At 38.5% G+C, this 18,353-nt stretch overlaps 1 protein-coding gene across 13 annotated transcripts in view; it reads left to right on the top strand.

Annotated features, from left to right (window-relative positions):
• The window catches only part of ANKRD44 (ankyrin repeat domain 44), a 206,770-nt gene that overhangs the window by 158,211 nt on the left and 30,206 nt on the right, over positions 1 to 18,353 (top strand). For 8 of the 13 annotated variants that reach the window (XM_038422511.2, XM_043505515.1, XM_038422508.2 and 5 more), the window contains exons 17-18: positions 9,618 to 9,689; positions 13,192 to 13,393. In XM_038422511.2, coding sequence (XP_038278439.1) covers positions 9,618 to 9,689; positions 13,192 to 13,393 — 274 coding nt within the window. Of the gene's footprint in view, positions 1 to 1,531; positions 1,559 to 9,617; positions 9,690 to 13,191; positions 13,394 to 18,353 lie in introns of all 13 variants that reach the window. The other 5 variants (XM_043505514.1, XM_043505512.1, XM_043505511.1 and 2 more) reach the window with 1 other exon arrangement.

The following is an 18,353-nucleotide window of genomic DNA, read 5'->3' as shown; positions in this document are numbered from 1 at the left end:
GAAACGGTGTAACAGTGTTTTACTGCGTAACCCGAGTTCATTATGGTAGGAAAATTACAGCATAATACACATAATTGCATCTCTGCAGTTGTTTTAAAGAAGTATAATGAAGACAGAATTATGATCTCTATTCTAGCCCTCCTGAAGGCAATTTACAGAAGAGCATTAATTCTTCACATGTATTTAACAAAGAGAAAGCTAGGTTTTTAGGAAGGCAACATTGTAAAACGACATGGTTTTAACATTAACTGAAACTGACTTGCCATGCAGGAAACAAGGTTCAAAGCTGTATAATTTAGAGCACAGGAAACTTTTGTGGCTCATTGTGCTTTTTTTATTAAACTTAAACCTCAACCACTTTCACCTTCTTTTTTTGTGGAACAAAACTGGAAAATGCACTAGAGTCATTCTTATAGATTCATAGATATTAAGGTCAGAAGGGACCATTATGATCATCTAGTCTGACCCCATGCACAATGCAGGCCACAGAATCTCACCCACCCACTCCTGCAATAAACCTCTCACCTATGTCTGAGCAATTGAAGTCCTCAAATCTTTCCTAATGTGTAATTTAATTAATAACTTTATTAAACAATATATAAAATGGAGTAATATTAATTGTTCTTCTCTGACTGGACTCAAATTGCAATTGCAGTAGCTATTCAACATCATTTAGGCTTTCTAGTGGCACTACCAGTTAGCAGCGTCTCCTGCATCACCATATTGATGATTAATCTTTTAATGGAACAGGAAGAATTCTAGCATGACTTTGCTTAGAGTGGAGTCTACAGAGAATCTATTAGCACATGTGTTAGAGAGAATCATGGAACTCCCATTAGCACAAATGGCAATTATTTGTATAAATCTCATACGAGAATCAAAATGTGTCCTCAAATAGCACATTGGCAACATAATTATCACCTGTAACACACCCATTAAAATGATTTCTTATTGCTAGTTTTAGATCAAGTCCAAATTCCATCCAATGGTAAACAAACATCCTTGTTTCTGTGGTCAGGGTTAATGAGATAGTTGGTTTGCTGACAGAGTTTTCTAGCTTTTTAACAAAGGTTTTTTTAATAGTTTGCTTACTCTCTGTGTTCACTGATACTATAAAAACAATTATGTTTTAGGTTTTTTTACTAGCATAAAAAAGCACTTTATCATTTTAAGCATATATCTGTAACAGTAACCATTGAACAAACAGGTTAGTGATAGATCTGTATTCCATAGTATTTCCCCCCTACTTTTCTATTTTTTTCCCAACAAAGAAAATGTTTGACTCCACATAGCCTGAATATGTACTTTCAGTAGTGAGCTGTCCCATTTGCTTTAGTAGTGCTACATATATAAGCAGAGACCTGCAAGATCAACACCTTTAGATCAGAGACCTATTTCATGAAAAATATTTCAAGAAATATTTGTAATGTAGTTTATTGTAAAGCAAAGAACTAAAAAAGAAACATCTGCAATGCACCAAAATGTTTTCATATTCTGTGTTTTAATTATACTAATTACCATTTTTAATCAGATTGGAAGCAAAAGTCCATTGGATATAGTAAGTAAATGAAAAAAATAATTGCATGTTGTGTATTTTGATTTTCATTTAAAATTCTTACTGCTATACACTTTCTTGTATTCACTCTGTTATGAACTCAACAGAAGAATCACAATTTCTTAACCAGCATGCTATGTACTTCAAATAAATGCATGTGTGTCACTTTTATTTAAGGTTTCAGAGTAGCAGCCGTGTTAGTCTGTATTCGCAAAAAGAAGAGGAGTACTTGTGGCACCTTAGAGACTAACAAATTTATTTGAGCATAAGCTTTCATGAGCTACAGCTCGCTTCATCGGATGCATTCCTGATGAAGCGAGCTGTAGCTCACGAAAGCTTATGCTCAAATAAATTTGTTAGTCTCTAAGGTGCCACAAGTACTCCTTTACTTTTATTTAAATCAAGCCTTCTGATTGCTGCTTCTTAAAGACTAGATTTCAAGCTTCCACTTGAAAATATTTCGTTTTTCTTCAATCAGTGTGATTTTCTAGATCCAGTGGATCAGTCACATGTATCTGATTGGTTTGTTATTTTCTGTATATAAATTAAAGCTGCTTTTGGTAATGTGAAGCAAAACTACGGTTTCTAGGGTGTTTTCTTTTAAATTACAGTGCCATTTCAGAAGCGAGTCTGAATCTATGGGACGGTACACTAGGGAATTAGGTCGGTATAACTGTGTCACTCAGGGATGTGAAAAATCCACACCTGAGCGACGCAGTTAAACCAACGTAATGCCCAGTGTAGACAGCACTAGGTCAAGGGATGAATTCTCTGATCAACCACTTCGGGGAGGTAGTTTACCTTCATCCACGGGAGAACCCCTTCCATCTGCGTAAGTCGTGTCTTCACTGAAGCGCTACAGCAGTGTAGTTGCACTGCTGTAGTGCTTTAAGTGTAGACAAGCCCTAAGTAATTTACACAGAGAGTGGACAAAGGAAAGGAGCATAGCAGGAAAATCAGATAATCAGGAGCATGTACAAAAGGTGCAGATTTAAATTAGCTCAAACCCTATTTCAGTCTATACCTTCTTCAAGCCTTTTGGTCTCTATAGGCCATATCTGCATTAGAAAAGTTTCACTGATTGATTTCAGTTTTGATTCACAGATTAATCTAACTGAACTGGTGTAAATCTGGGGGGAGGGATAGCTCAGTGGTTTGAGCATTGGCCTGCTAAACCTAGGATTGTGAGTTCAATCTTTAAGGGGGCCATTTAGGGATCTGGAGCAAAAATTGGGGATTGGTCCTGCTTCAAGCAGGGGGTTGAAGTAGATGACCTCCTGAGGTCCTTTCCAATCCTAACCTTCTATGATTCTATGAATTGTACAGGCACCTAAATTTATTTAATCTTTAAATTGCATTAGATTAATTCACTAAATTACTGCGCTAAATTACTGACATGCGCTTAATTGATTTATAAAGGGTTAATCTGGTTTAAGATCCTGATTTCATTAAAGTACTCAACCAAGTGCTTGTTTCCTGGATTGAGGTTCACACCAGTTTGTCTTGATCAAGTTAAACCTATGCAGCTTTTCTAGTATAGATACCTTTACCCCTACTTACTGATGTGTAATTTTGTATCACTTTATACATCAGCTTTGAATTTAGCCCTTTAATTTAGAATGAACTCTGAAGCTAAACATTTCTTTGATGTAGAATGGTACAGAGGTTAATATTCTATTAGTCTGTGAACTACCCAGTTCTAACCATGTTGAAGTTTATTTTGTCCTGCCTATGCTGGCCAGGAAACTGTGTTAACACTTAGCCAGCAAGAGCAATATTTAAACACAGGTCTGGCTAATATGTTTTTCCTGCAGTGTAGACAATGCTTGAGTCTTCATATTGTAATGGAGAAGGGGAGATTAGTCTCAAACCTATATGTCAGTCTAATATTTATGCTCTGTTTTGAAAGTGGCATTCTGAAATCGTAACTAATTGCTTGTTCTGGATGACCTCATGTATTAGAAGTTATACCTGTACACATTTTTTTAATGCAAAAGTGCACTATTTCTGTTGTCTTAATTGCCTTCTGATTAGCTCTGAGTGAGTGTGAAAATTTCCATATGCTATTTGCTCAACACCCTTTCAAAATAAATACCCTGGCTAGATTATCACATTATACCTATCTAGCCTAATGGTCTACTATTTTATGTAATTAATATTAATTATACTAATTCAGGGGTGGCAAACCTGAGCCTGAGAAGGAGCCAGAATTTACCAATGAACATTGCCAAAGAGCCACAGTAATATGTCAGCAGCCCCCCATCCGCTACCCCCCTCCAGCTCCCAGTGCTTCCCATCCACCAGCAGCCATGCCAATCAGTGCCTCCCCCTCCCTCCCCACCTTCCCATCTGTGGCAATCAGCTGTTTCGCAATGCAAAGGAGGCTCTGGTGGGGACGGGGGAGGAACGAGGGCATGGCAGGCTGGGGGGAAGGGGTGGAGTGGTGGCAGGACCAGGAGCAGAGCAGGGGGTTGAGCAGTGGGCACCCCACAGCACATTGGAAAGTTAACATTTATAGCTCCAGCCTTGGAGTCAGAGCCTATGCATATTAACCTCCGAAGAGCTGCATGCAGCTCCCGAGCCACAGGTTGGCCACCCCTGCACTAATTGAAAAAGTTAATTAACATTTAAAGTATTCATGTTTGAATGCAACTCTGAATATCTATATAAAAGTTGCATTACAGTGGAGAGTGGGGGTACTTATCAATGGAAAGGCTCTCATTGACTTCAATGGGAGCTGGATCAGACCTTTAATTAGCACAGTTAACAGCAACGCGCATAATATGGTGCATCAAAACTTTTGAACTTGTCAGATCCTGTTTGCAACCATGTATTTCTGTCTATTGTATGATTTAACATAGCACTGTGATATGTATGGACTGAAATTGCTTCTAACTTCTTCCTTTCAGCAGCCTGATTTAAACATTTTATGAGTGACTAAACTGTTCATCTGCCATTCTGTCTAATGATTATAAATTTCAGAAATGCCATGTAGAGCTTTTCCTTATTTTTACCAGAGCTAATTCCTAGAACATACTATATAGTCTGTAAGAAGCAGCATATAAACCATCCTGTATCATTGAGTGATGCATCAGAACCAGAAAATCGTGGACAATAATTGATCATAATCCATTATTATAGCCAGAGGATTAGAACAGGCAGCAAATCCTCTTGATGTCAATAAATACCCCTCCTGTAAAAAACAGTGCAAGAACTAAGTATTTCTAATCGTGGCACAGAATTGAGAGAGACAGGGTACAGTTTATAATACCAGCTTCACAGGGTAAGTAACTAGCAGTGACATAACTAAGTCATGGTCATAAGAATTTGCTTACATTGTACCAGCTTTGTGAAACTAACATCATGCTACTAAAAACCCCTGCAGGGAAGTGGGTTCAGAAGAGGTTGGCCGGGTGTGAAGGAAAATGAAGCCTTTTCTCCAACTCTTCGTACATAAACTGACCATTTTAAAATGTGCTTGTATCAAGTGAGGAAATGTAGAAAGCATGGGTATCCTATCCCTAATCTTTTAAAAAGTGTCACTCACCACTTTTACTTAAAATGTCCCTTTATGATAAGTTATTGACACTGGCTTAAATGCCGCAGAAGCCTAGTTAGTAAGCAACTAAGAGGACTAGATTGCTCAGGAGATTAGAAATGGGGTATGACAAGCCTTTCACTGCCAGGTATTGGTTTTAGTCCAGTTCAGTAGTGATCAAAAATTGCTAACATCTGATGGTTAGTGGATGGTTTTGTGTACAACAATGAATTCTTCTGTGGCCTGTTTTCAGGGGACAAGTGTCCACATCACAAAAAAAAAAAAACCCACCACTAAACTTTGCCAGTTCTGTTGATTAAGAACATTTTGGTCTCCAGGACTGTCAGTTTGCCACCTTTCATGAGCACTAAATTCACATATGTTTAAAAAATACCTAATTGTATATAATTTCTGCACAAATGTAATGCAAGATGAATGCATTATGGAGTTAGAACTATTAAGTTCACTCCATATAGACCCATTACTTTACATTTATCTGTTCTTATGACAAATGTGGGAACAGGATGTAGACAACTTTTTTTGAAGGATGGGATGGAGCTAGAGATAAAATAATAGCTGCTGAATATCGCTTTCATGCATAGTCTTGTACCATAACTAAATGTATTCACTTTTATTAAAGTGAAATAAATGAGCTTATGTTCCAAACTCAGTTTCCTTTATTTATTAATTGAATCCCAAAATGTGTGTTGAGGAGGCAGGTCTAAAGTCGTCATGACACCTCTCCTCTCCCCCAGTTGCCTAAGCACATTAACAATTGTAATTTATTATGAACAAATTATAAAGCCGTGGAAATACTGACAAAACCTTATCTGCAGAGGGATTTTGCACAGTAACAGGGACCTGGCCTTTTTTGTCTGTTTTCTGAGTGTAATGTTTAATTCTATAGAATCTATGTGGAAATTTAGCTTTAATTAGTATGAAGAATTACATGTAGAAAGATGCACTCAATAATCATTATTTGTATCTCTTTGAACTACTGAGGCTTGTTTTCTTTTATAAATTTCTTGTCTTGTATTTTCTGGCTGTGTATCTGAGAGCCTGGAGAGTTACCAGGTTTACCATCAAATTTGTATTTATGCTTGACTTTATGATGGAGAAATTCAGCATTTTGAGTAGTAAGCTTACTAAGATTAGTTGGCATTATCTTAAGATGTTTTAATTCTAAGACACTAAGATTCCTTTTGTGAGAGCTCTCCAATCCTGCAGTTTCTTCATCTAAAGCCTTAATTCTAGTAATTTGCAAATTATTTTTGTTCTATTCAAAAGACAATTATCTGTCTTGCTCAAAAACTTCTAGAGCCTCCTAACAAATAGAGAGAAGTTTCCATGTTAAGGTTCTGATCCCAAAATGTAGTGGTTTGATGTTCACTAAATGGGAGGAATTTAATTAAAAAGGGATAAGTGTAAAGCAGACAGGGGAACCGGTTTAGTGGTCACTTTTATTTGTAGAGGTTCAGTTACCCACTGGAGAAAATAGGAATTCAGATTAGTCATCTGTACAAGAGCAAGCCTCATGGAACTGAAGACTACTGGCCAAATATTTAGATTAAAATGGTGCTAAATACTAATGTGTATATATTGCCTGCTCACGGGGAAATTTCTCCAAAGAAAATAGGCACCTTAAAAAAAATAATCCCAGTTGTCATCAAATGCAGATTATTAAATAAGGATTTTTTATAAATGGTTAAATAACTTTTGTGACAAGGTCGGGCCAGATGGCTATAGGAGAGTAATAGAAGGCAGATATATTAGCCCCAGGCTAAGTAGGTCCCTTTTCCCTGGGTAAGGTAACAGGGAAGGTTCCAGAACAATCAGGAACCTTCTGGAGACAATTAAGACAGGCTGATTAGAACAGCTGCAGCCAATCAAGACGCTGCTACAATCAATTAAGGCAGGCTAATCAGGGCACCTGGGTTTTAAAAAGGAGCTTACTGCAGTTTGTGGTATGCGTGTGAGGAGCTGGGAGCAAGAGGCACTAGGAGTTGAGAGTGAGAACGCAGACTGTTGGAGGACTGAGGTGTACAAGCATTATCAGATACTAGGAGGAAGGTCCTATGGTGAGGATAAAGAAGGTGTTGGGAGGAGGCCAGGGGGAAGTAGCCCAGGGCATTGTAGCTGTCACACAGCTGTTCCAGGAGGTACTCTAGACAGCTGCATTCCACAGGGCCCTGGGCTGGAACCTGGAATAGTGGGCGGGCCTGGGTTCCCCCCAAATCCTCCCAACTCCTGGTCAGACACAGGAGTCGTCGACCTGGACTGTGGGTTCAGAAAAACGGCCAAGCTGAGGGCTGCCGTGAAGCTCCAAGGCGAGCAAATCCACCAATAAGTGCAAGACCCACGAAGGTAGAGCAGGAACTTTGTCACACTTTATAAAGAGAGAGGAAAACAAAGTAGAAATTAGAGAAGAGCCCAAACTGAACACTAAACCCAACTCCCATCCCTACACCAGCCAATATTCTGAAAGATCAGAGTTGGATTTGAGTCCCGATTCAAATTGCATGCTTGTGGCCCGTATCTGGAAGGAATATATTTTTGTGTTAACATACATGAATATTGAATTATCAGCAATGTCCAACATTAACATATTTTACTTTCCCAATTTTAATATTTTTAAAACAGTAACCATGTATTTGTAAATAAAATCAGTTTATTTTCCTAGAATTACAATAGAATTATACATAGGCATATCTTTGTAGCATTTGACTAGATTGTTAACATTAGATGGGAATCAAGTTGGCTAGTTATGATGGGTCAGATTTATTCTTGGTGTAACTCTGTTAAAGTCAATAGAGTTACATCAGGGAAACATTTGATATTGTGTCTACAGTTTTTCTCCTTCTCATATAAGCATCTTCATACCTTCTTCCATGCAGCCCTATATGCCTGGAATTTTGCCCCAATATCGTATATGCCACAAAACCTTCCTCTCCTCCTTGAAAACCACCTTTTCCTACAAATCCTATCTACATCATAAAAATAAATAACTATAAAAAGAACCGTCATGGCTTCTGCAGCCCCACAAATTTATTAATTACCCATCACCCTTTCTATCAACTCTTGCCTGATATTATTTCCTCCAGCATCCTCTTGGTGTCATACACATACTCATCTTAGATCATAAATGCCTTAAGACAGGGACTGTCTTTAATTGTAGTGTAACATTCCGTGCACACCAGTGGCACTGTATATAAACACATCATCACCCTTGCAGCTTCACTTGGACACGTTTTTGGACTCCACTTTCTATCTGTACTGCGCCTAGCACGATGGGTTCCTGGTCCATGACCAGGATTCATAGGCGCTATAGTAATATAAATAATAATTATCCCAGTGAAATTTTGCTACTGCTGTTAAATAGCTGCCATGTTCCATTCAGGTGGTGAATAGTTATCCCACTTGACAAGCCTGTAAAGTGCTTTGAGAGCTGTCTGTAAGTATGATTAGTTATGAGATATGCTGGCCTTGTCATTATAAAGGTAATTCCTGCTTTGATAAGCATATACAAACACATTAAATTCTTCTTACAGATTTATTTATCATTCATAATTTGAGCTAAGGGCTCGGCTCTGCAAATTCTTCTTCCTTTGTGAGTAATCCTTTCTCATGCAAGTCGTCCCTCTGATTTCAGTGGGACTCTTAACATGGATGAGAATGTCCTGGGGCTTAAACTAGTTTTGACTTCATTGTGTCAAATAATTGGAAAATATTCTGTGGGGGAGGTCACAACAAAAATCTGTTCAACACTTATTAAAAACCTTCCTTAAGTATTTGTGGGAAATGACTGCAAACAAAATATTTTTGTCTGCCTGCTAATTTATGACACTTGAAGTGGCAGAGGTTATCCTATCTCACTCTGAGTAAAAGTCAAGCTAGGACAGGAATTTGGTTAGTACAAGAGGTCATTTCCAGGAAGCCTTACAGGTGGTGATAGTGCTTCAAAAATCCACATATAGACTTTTGCTTTCTAATTTTATCATTCAGTTTAGTGTAGCTACATATGAAGCCTATGTATTTAAGAATAAGTTTTGTTGTTGTTTTTTAAAAGACCACATTTCTTAAAGTTAATAGTCACTCAAAAGAGAACAAATTAAGGGGGCAATCCTGCTGCTATTAAATCAGTGGGTAGTTTGACTTCAGTGGGAACAAGATTGACTTTTAAATCTAGCATCTATTTTACAGAGGCAGTTGACTGAAAATAACATCTGTTTAACATACAGTTGAGTACACTATACTCTGGGCATTGAAAGCCACTAGTATAGAAGTAGGATTCTTAGTGTTTTCTTTTATGTTTAGAAATCAGGTATTCTTGAAGATTAGTATTAAAATCTTCCTGGTACTTAAGTTGGTATATAGTAAATCTGCCAAACATTTCTCTCTCCACCAAAGTAACCGTAAACTGCTTTTAACAAGTTGTAACTTGTAATCTGATCTGTTTTGTTTTAGGTTGCTGTGGAAGTGTTTATGCTTTGCAAGATGTTTTAAAACTACTCTTCTTCTTTTTAGCTTCTGGAAAAAACCAGCAACATTTTTGATGAACCAGATTCAGGAGCTACTAAAAGTCCTTTGCATTTAGCTGTAAGTATACGACACATGTTCAGTGTTTGATCTGATAAATAACCACTTAACCTCTGTGAAGTAAGTAGACCTGCATTGTAACAGCTGGACAGGGAATTAGGACCAAGATTTTAAAAAATGCTTCCTTTATAGGGATTAAAAAAACCCAACCAAAAACATAAGGGAGCTACGTGCACAGCTCACATTGAATTTCCTTTGAAAATCCGAGTCCTAAATCCTTATGAAGGTACCTAACAGTATGTCTGCACTTTAAGGCAGGGGTGTAATTCCCAGCTCTAGGAGACACGTGTGTGCTAGCTCTCACTGAGCTAGCGTGCAATCCACCCAAGTTACGTATCTAGCGTCTCTGAGGGCATGCATTTTTGGTGGTGAGTTGCTTGCGCCACCATGGCTACATTCTGTTTTTAGTGCACTAGCTTGATCTGCGCTAGCGTGGGTACGTCATCTGAAGCTGGGAATCATACCCCCAGCTCCAAGTGTAAACATACCTGACTTGGCTGGGTTTTCAAAAGTGCTGAACACTCAGAAGCTCCCACTGTAGTCAAGAGGAGCTGCTAGCTGCTCAGCACTTCTCAAAATCCAGCCATTTATGGTCCGTAAAGAAGGATTTAGGAGCCTTACTTTAGGAACTCGTTTTTGGAAAATCTTGATTATTCTTTTTTGCATCTACATGTGATTCTGAAATCTTTTATATTAGTGCTGGTGTATAATCATACTAATTATACTTAAAATGCATGGGGTCCCTATCCTTCTCATATTACAGCAATGTAAAACCAATGTGAGTCAGAAAAGAGCCAGGCCCAGTAGGTATGCTGTAAATATTGAAGACAATCAAATCTTTAAATAAGGTTAATAGTCTGGTTCATACCTAAAAGCCAGGAAATTCTGAGTCCTCAGGCCTAATCTTCCCTTAGATACATATGTGTGCTTCCTGTTAATGTTAATAGGAGTTAGGCAGGGGAAGTATTAGCTTCTTTAATCCTTAGTTGATGCTATTTTTGGAAAGTCATAATTTTTAAGGGTGAAAAATAAGACTTGAGTTTGAACTTCAATGACTATTATTGGGTGTGGGTTTTTTTACATTTGTATTTCCTTCAAGTAGGCCTTTTTCATGAACTGTTTCAACTATGCAGAGATTAATGCAAAAAACCCCAAGCAAAACAAAACAAAAAAACCCCAGCATGTGACTGAGTACAATGATAAGCAGCGCAGTTCATGCCCACTAGAGTTGGGTGAACTCCATAATTTTCATGGATATTCATTGGAGTTTATAAATGAATAAGCTTCAGCTGGTTTCATCCCTCTTTTTTTTTGAGTTTACTGGCTGGCATACATGTTCCCTGAAACATCCAATATAAACAAACTTTCAAGCTTATAACTGTGAACATTTGCATCAGAAACCTCTTCTGAGAATTGGTCTTAGTCAGTCAGAGACCAGAAATATTCCATGTAACCCCAGTGTCCAATCAAAATAGCACAAATTTTTACTTTACAGCAAAGTGCTTGCTCACAAATAAATCACAGCCCAAGGATTGTTAGAAGAAATTATTCAGCAAATCAATTTGAATAATGTATAAATTAAAGAACATCACAATCAGTATGAGAATGGGTCTGAACTGGAAAATGGGTGAAGCGTATCAAACCCTTTGTTTCAAATTATTTTGCTCTTTCTCTCGTAATACATGTTCAGTGGCTTGTTTTTCACAAAACTCTCTCTGCAGGGTTTAATTTAAATTTTCCTGAAACTGAATGAGCAATGAGACTACATGTTACCTGTGCTATCTGTGGATATACACAGGTTCCCTAGCATATGCACACACCTGACTTCTGATGATCACTGCATCTTGTTTTTGAAGCAACTATTTTTCTGAAAGCTGCTGTAGAATCTTAAAATTCAACTAAAATAAAATAAACAAAGTCCTGATCCTGCAAAGACTTAAGCACATGCTTAAATTCATACGACTGTGAATAGTTTTTTTAATGGGACTACTCACAGCACTAGAGTAAGCATGTGCATAATTCTTGGAAGGGTCAGAAGCCTACGGAAGAAAATATCTTCTGGTTTCCAATTAGAGAGTTCACTAATTTAAGGGAGCCTCTTTTTCTGTTGTATTGATACATTCAAAAAAATCTCCTATAAGACAGCAAATTTGTCATGGGAAATTTTGCAGAAAGTCATGGATTTTATTAACAGTTGACTCTTTTCTTTTCCCACTCAAATTCCTTTTCACCCTCCTCCTACCCCATACAAACTTAATTTTGGCAATTCCTGACTTTTGGCTGCTTACCAGTGCAACTTTAAGGTTCTCTTAATACTGTCTTTTGTATGGAATACTGTGGGTTAAAAAAAGACGGCTGGGGGAGGGGGACTGGAGGGAATGTTGACCAAAGGAGGGGCTCATTCTTGTGGACTTCCAAAGTTGCATGAGACAAAGCATTCCAGGGATGTTTAGCCAAAAAGTTTCACAATTTTTGGCAAGCCATTATTTTATTTTTAAATCAACCTGGTGCCAGAAGTTTTCTTTGTTTTCTTCTCTACCCATCCCCCATATCAGATTGGCTTGAGGTCCAGGACAGGCAACAGAGTGCTGGACGAATGAGAGGTTTAACATCAACTATCTTTCATCCTGTCAGGGTTAGAAATGAGAGCCAAACACCTTTGTAAATGTGAAGTTCACCAGGCAGGCTTCTCCAATGAAGCATTCTCTGGCTTTTAGTGCCAGAAGGTCCCCAATATGAGAGACCCTAAAGCTGCAATATTAATAGGTAATTGAAATAGCTTTTCTGTACATTTTACTACTTAGAATTTTTCCATAGAGATCTGAATAATTAGGCTCATGGTACTAAGGTAATTTGGCCTCACTGTGGAAGTAAATTTGACTTTAAATATCTAAAGTATTTTTTATTTAAAAGACATTCCATATAAAGAATATACATAGATGGCGGGGGTTTAAGTTTTATGTGCGCTTGTTTGGGCTGGCATGCAGAACTTATTTGTGCTTATTTGTGGCTGAGTAATGTGGCTATGCCTGACTCACACTGTTCAAACCTCTGCGACACACTACACCATGCTGTCTCTTCTCTCATATTTATATCCTGCACGTGTCATTACATTGAGCTACCTGTACACATTTGATAAGGCTTGATGCAGAAATGATTGGGTGAGGTTCTTTGGACTGTGGCATGTAGATCAGAGACTAGATGTTCATTATGGCTTCTTATGTAATTAAAAAACACAAATTTTCAGGCGCCTGCAACCCTCTGGTCTCCTATACCATTCACACTGGAATGTGGGAAAACCCACATGTATTTGGGAGTCTCAGGACATAGAACCATGAAACAGAATATAGTATCTCTGTATTATAGTTTCCATTGTGTTCAAATGACTATCACAATGAAAAATTGTGCTCCTGGGATGCACGTGTTGTGCTTTTCAGTCAGGAGAGTAGTGAGTAAGATCTGTATTGCTTTATTCCAAATATAACCTGTTTTGGATTTCTAGGCCTATAACGGTCATCATCAAGCCTTGGAGGTACTACTTCAGTCTCTGGTAGACTTGGATATTAAGGATGAGAAAGGACGCACTGCCTTGGACCTGGCTGCCTTTAAAGGACATGCAGAATGTGTTGAAGCTCTCATCAGCCAGGGTGCTTCCATCTTGGTAAAAGATGACATCACCAAAAGAACCCCACTCCATGCCTCAGGTGAGTGTAGTTGTATTTTATCTTGAGAGAGAAAACCTATAACATGACAGAGGTTAGTAGTGATGTTTGCTTAGCTACCATCTCTTCTGAAGGTTATTGCTAACCTAATTAATTATTATGACTTGAGACTTCATCTTTGTGAACTGCCACCAGGAACTAGAGCTAAATATCTTTCCATTTCTCAGCTTTCCCTTGTCCCCATGAAGTGCTCCACTTCTCCCCCCACAGCCTGACCCTAGACCTCATTCACCAGGTCTATTTCCTCTTTCCGCACCTATCTGCCTTCTCTGATGAGTGATAGTTTTCCCCCACCCCACCTCACACTTGATGGTTTCAGGCTAGAGAGTCAGATGAAGAAGTAAGTAGCAATGAGGCAGATCTTACAAGGAAAAAAGACTGAAAATCAAGGTGGATCCCATTGATGATGAAGTGAGGTAGTTTGTACTCACTCCAGATAAGTCCCACCCTGTCCTTCCACTGCCAGAAACCTTCCGTGACCTTCTGCAACAGCACATCCCCCACCCCTTTATTTCCTCTAAAACCTGGAGAAAATCATCAGTTTCTAAGTGTTATCCACCTAGCTAGTAAACTTCTTGGGAACCAGCCACTTCCATAGGGTTAATAGTCTCTCTCTCCTTTGTTTGTTGAGTGTTCCTTAGTAAGTCAGTTACTCTGATTACAAAGTATGGAATTGGTGTCGTACATCTTAAAGGCTGTTCTTTAACATGTTAAAGATTTCTGTATATGCAGGTTCCCCCCCCCCTCCCCACACCTATGTATAGTTAACAAACAGAACAATAAACCTACTTATCATCCTGCCTCATACTGATGGACTCAGTATGGTCCAACAGCTACCTCTAGTGGCAAAATAGAATCAGTACATTGTTTGCTATAGATTGGTTTTCAGGGCCAGCTGTTTTTTCTACTTAGATTTTAGAGATGTGTGCACATTTTTATTCTGACAGTTTTTAAAATGCAAATGCATATATGCAAATGGGCAACACAAGATAAAATATGCTATATTTATTTTGTGTCTCACCTTTGTCTGCAGTATATTTTACCTGTATCTGAGGAAAACCTGGATTGTAGACCTATGGTATACATTAAACAAAATGCTTTGGGTCTCCTTAAATTGTGGATCAAAGATGCATATATTAGTGTAGCCACAGTGCAGCAAAGGAGAGCTGTATGGCAACTGCACAAACTGATTATCAGAAGTCAGTGAATTTTTATTTAAAAAAAAAAAGAAGCTTTAGATGGTTGTCTAATGTGTCACTGAGTGTTGACTGTAAAATGCAGTGCAGATACAATGGTATAATTTCCTTTCGATACATCACATGCTCTAATTCCTGTATAGGATTAATAGTGCATGTGGTGCAAGAGGAAAATAAACACCATACAACACCATGATTAAATGTAATGTGTGCATATAAGATTTGCACTGTGAGAGATCTTGCTCTGCAAATATGTTTGCCATAAGTATTGATGTCATTTGGTTTCCTTTCCTTTCACCTCATCTTCAAATTGTACCTCCTGCTTTATTTCCATATGTTTATAGTTGTGTCAAAAAGTCCATGCCCTATTAAATCTGCTGAAAATTACAGTATATTTTCTTATTGCTCATATTTTTCAGTATGTATCTATACCTACCAGAGTCCCACCTTATCATGTTGAAGGCTCCTGGTGGGCTGGAGTTGTCCCACGTTGTCATCTAGGCAGCTAGTACACAGGTTGTTAGCCTGCAGCTGGGTATTTAGCCTGAATATATTATTGTTCCTGTCAGGTGTAATGTATTGGCATGCACCAAATGTTGACAGCATCCACTCACTTGGATTGGGTGGAATATATCAGAACTGCTCAAAGCTTTAGGCCCAAGTCAGCCAGGTTCTTAAGCACCTGACTATCCTTTAAGCATGTGAATAGTCTCTGAAAAGTAAATGAGACATGTGGTGTGGTTGAAGTTGGAGTATGATTCAGTATCTTGCAATGATTTTATCTTTTAGTGGCTAGATACTTGAAAAGAGGATAGAAGTTAGTGACTCTCCATTAGCTTTCAGCAATAATGTTAGCTCAAGAGGTAGAGCTTTGTGATACTGATGCTTTAAAATTCTGCAGGCCTTAGCCTTTTGTTATTTTTCATCTAGGAGGAGCATGGTATCTGGAGTTGCACAATCAGAGGGGGTCCTGCTCCTTCCCATTAATAGTGACATTTAAATATTGCTGAATTTAAATGACATCACATTATTCAAAGACCAGAGCACATTCAACCTGAGATTGGCAAATCATTATAGCTTCAAGATGTGACAGAAGCACCAGTGAAGACTTGTGCTCACAGTCAGCTCCTGCAGACTCAAGACACCCTGGGAGTTTGGTATTTTACTTGGATTGAGAAAACATAATTACTTTGCCACCAAAAACCTCCAATTCTATTTGTATAACATGATCTGGGCTTAAGGATTGTCTGCCTGACCTCTGTGTAATGTTGCAATAATGAGGATGGTCCCAATAGAAGGTTTCCCTCTCTTTTAAAATGTGGTCATACTCTGGAAAGTTATTTGTGCAAATGGCATAATTCCATGTTCACTGTATTTCAGTGACTCAATCTCATGTGTGCTTTAAAAAAAAAAATAGAGCCTGATTCACGTCTGCCTTTCTGCAGTCTTATGGTGGTTTAATGCCATTTAAATCAACAGAATAAAGCCTGCATAAAACTAGAGTAATGCAATTTTGAATCAGGCCCAGAATTTTTCTAACTGTCAAAGTTGCAAACTGAGTTTGGGCTCTGAAGAACAAGCAGTATTCACTCTGGCTTGTGCATCATCACCAGTATCAAAGATTTTGCAACTCTTCATAATTATAGTTCATAATTCTGTTGTAGCTGCACAAGCTAATACAGAGTCCAGAAGTCATTCTCCCAGAGGTGTATGGATTCTGCAGTGCTAACAGAAGTAACATGTAGTAAACACTTGTTTTGTTATTTTGTGACTCAAAATACAGACAGGGAACAGATCTGCTAAGTATGGAGATGGTATTTCTACAGTTACTTTTCTTACCATAGTCACACTCTAATCACTGTTCTTTATCTCGTCTACCTTAGGATTTACGTTGCCACCCATCACTGTAGTATCCGAGTGCCTTACGTGTAAAATCAGTAGCAATAGTTTAATCCCTAGAGGGCTTCCTGGAGTCTCTGGCACATCTCCCTTTTTGGGTAAAGGCTCTGCTAGGAATATGAATAAAGCAAGTTAACCTATAAACTTATGCTCAAATAAATTTGTTAGTCTCTAAGGTGCCACAAGTACTCCTTTTCTGTTTATAAATCTACTGTAAACCAACATGGACTAGGTTTGTACGCAAACCTTGTGTGTGTGTGTGTGTGTGTGTGTAAGAGCCAGCAGGCTTTGTCTTCACCGACACACAGGTTGTTTTACAGCAAGATAACTAATGTGTGATAGTTATCTTACTGTAAAATTCTAGTGCAGACAAGCATCTGTAGAGTCTACAGTAATGTAGCTAGGCAAGCTCAGTACTATATACCCTGCCTCTCCTAGCTGGCCTCATGATAAAACTAAAGTGCCTGTCTTTTACTGTAGGATAACTAATGCACATAGGTAAAAAAACCACCATTTTGTGTCAGCGAAGACATAGCTAAAGAGAGAGAGAGAGAGAGAGCGCATGTGCTGGCAGGGGCAGAAAGATGGTGTGCATTCATGTGTGTGACACCCCTTGCAGTCTGCCTCGTTGCTGTTGATGGGATTACCAAGGGAGCCATTACTAGTCCAGAGTAGAAAGAGAGACACCATATGTGACTTTGTGTTATTTTACTAGAGAAAATACATAAAAGTATTACACTGAACAGAGCTGAGCACAATACTATAAAACCCAATCACAAACACCCCCCACAAAATGACTAGGAACTAAAATTCCCATTCTCAACTATTCTGTGACACTTCCTGAAATTGAATAATTTTTATTGTGTTGTTTAGAGTGTTCCATAAAGAAGCTATAGCACCTAAATGAATGTCCACATGATGACTCCCTAGCAGCCCATGGATACCAGTTCCATGCATCTTTTATTGCAAAGCAAGCACAAGTGTCTGGGCAGAAATCACACTGAATGAAGCACTTGAATTACCTTGTGTGTGTGTGCTTGAGAGAGAGAGAAGGCTTGCGTGTGCACGCATACACTCATTCTTTCAAATAATTACACACACTCTTCATGAACAAAACATTTGAAAGATACTCTGGTTGGTTGGTTTGCATTTCATAGAATTTTACACAGCTCTGTTCAGTGTAAAGCTTTTGTCATTTTACTAGAGAAATAATACAACTAAAAGTACCTACTTTTTCCGGGCATGTCCAATGAGAACACCTCCTGCTTTCTCCTGGATATGCTCTCTGTACGTTACATCATTTGGCCCTGTATAATAGTGACTTTCTCTGAAGCCTAGGTTAGATGTGGCTCCCACTGCAATTCGCATTAATCCCAGTCTCTGCTTTGGCCAGGAAGGAGCCTCTAGAGAATTGCAAATGTTCCCTCTAGCACTGAGTGTATGGCTTCTCTAGTGCTTAGCTAGCTCCTACTGGCTTGGGACCAAGGGACCAAACTCGTGTTCCTTGCAAGATCTGTAATGCTAAGTGACTGCTGGGCCAACTCCTGAGAGTTTCTTGGAGTGTCTGTTCTACTGATCATTTACCTAAACCCTTTTCACACATTCACAATTCACAAATTCACTAATTCCTAATGAGGGAGAGATTTTACTGTGAAGCAGTGACTCATTTGCACTGCAGAGTTGTTTACATGTTCTGCGTATGCCATTACTTAATGGTAAATACCAGAAAAATTCTTATTTTTGTAGATAGAGCAGCAAAGATTATTTTTGGGTATGCAATTTAAATCTAGGATGATGTGTACAACTTTCTCAGCCAGCGCAATGTGACACGGCATTGTGCACAAAGT

This window comes from Dermochelys coriacea, chromosome 11 (assembly GCF_009764565.3).
Source record: "Dermochelys coriacea isolate rDerCor1 chromosome 11, rDerCor1.pri.v4, whole genome shotgun sequence".
In the NCBI taxonomy this organism is placed as follows: domain Eukaryota; kingdom Metazoa; phylum Chordata; order Testudines; family Dermochelyidae; genus Dermochelys; species Dermochelys coriacea.
Note: the sequence above shows the minus strand (reverse complement) of the source record. Positions and strands in the feature narration are given on the sequence as shown.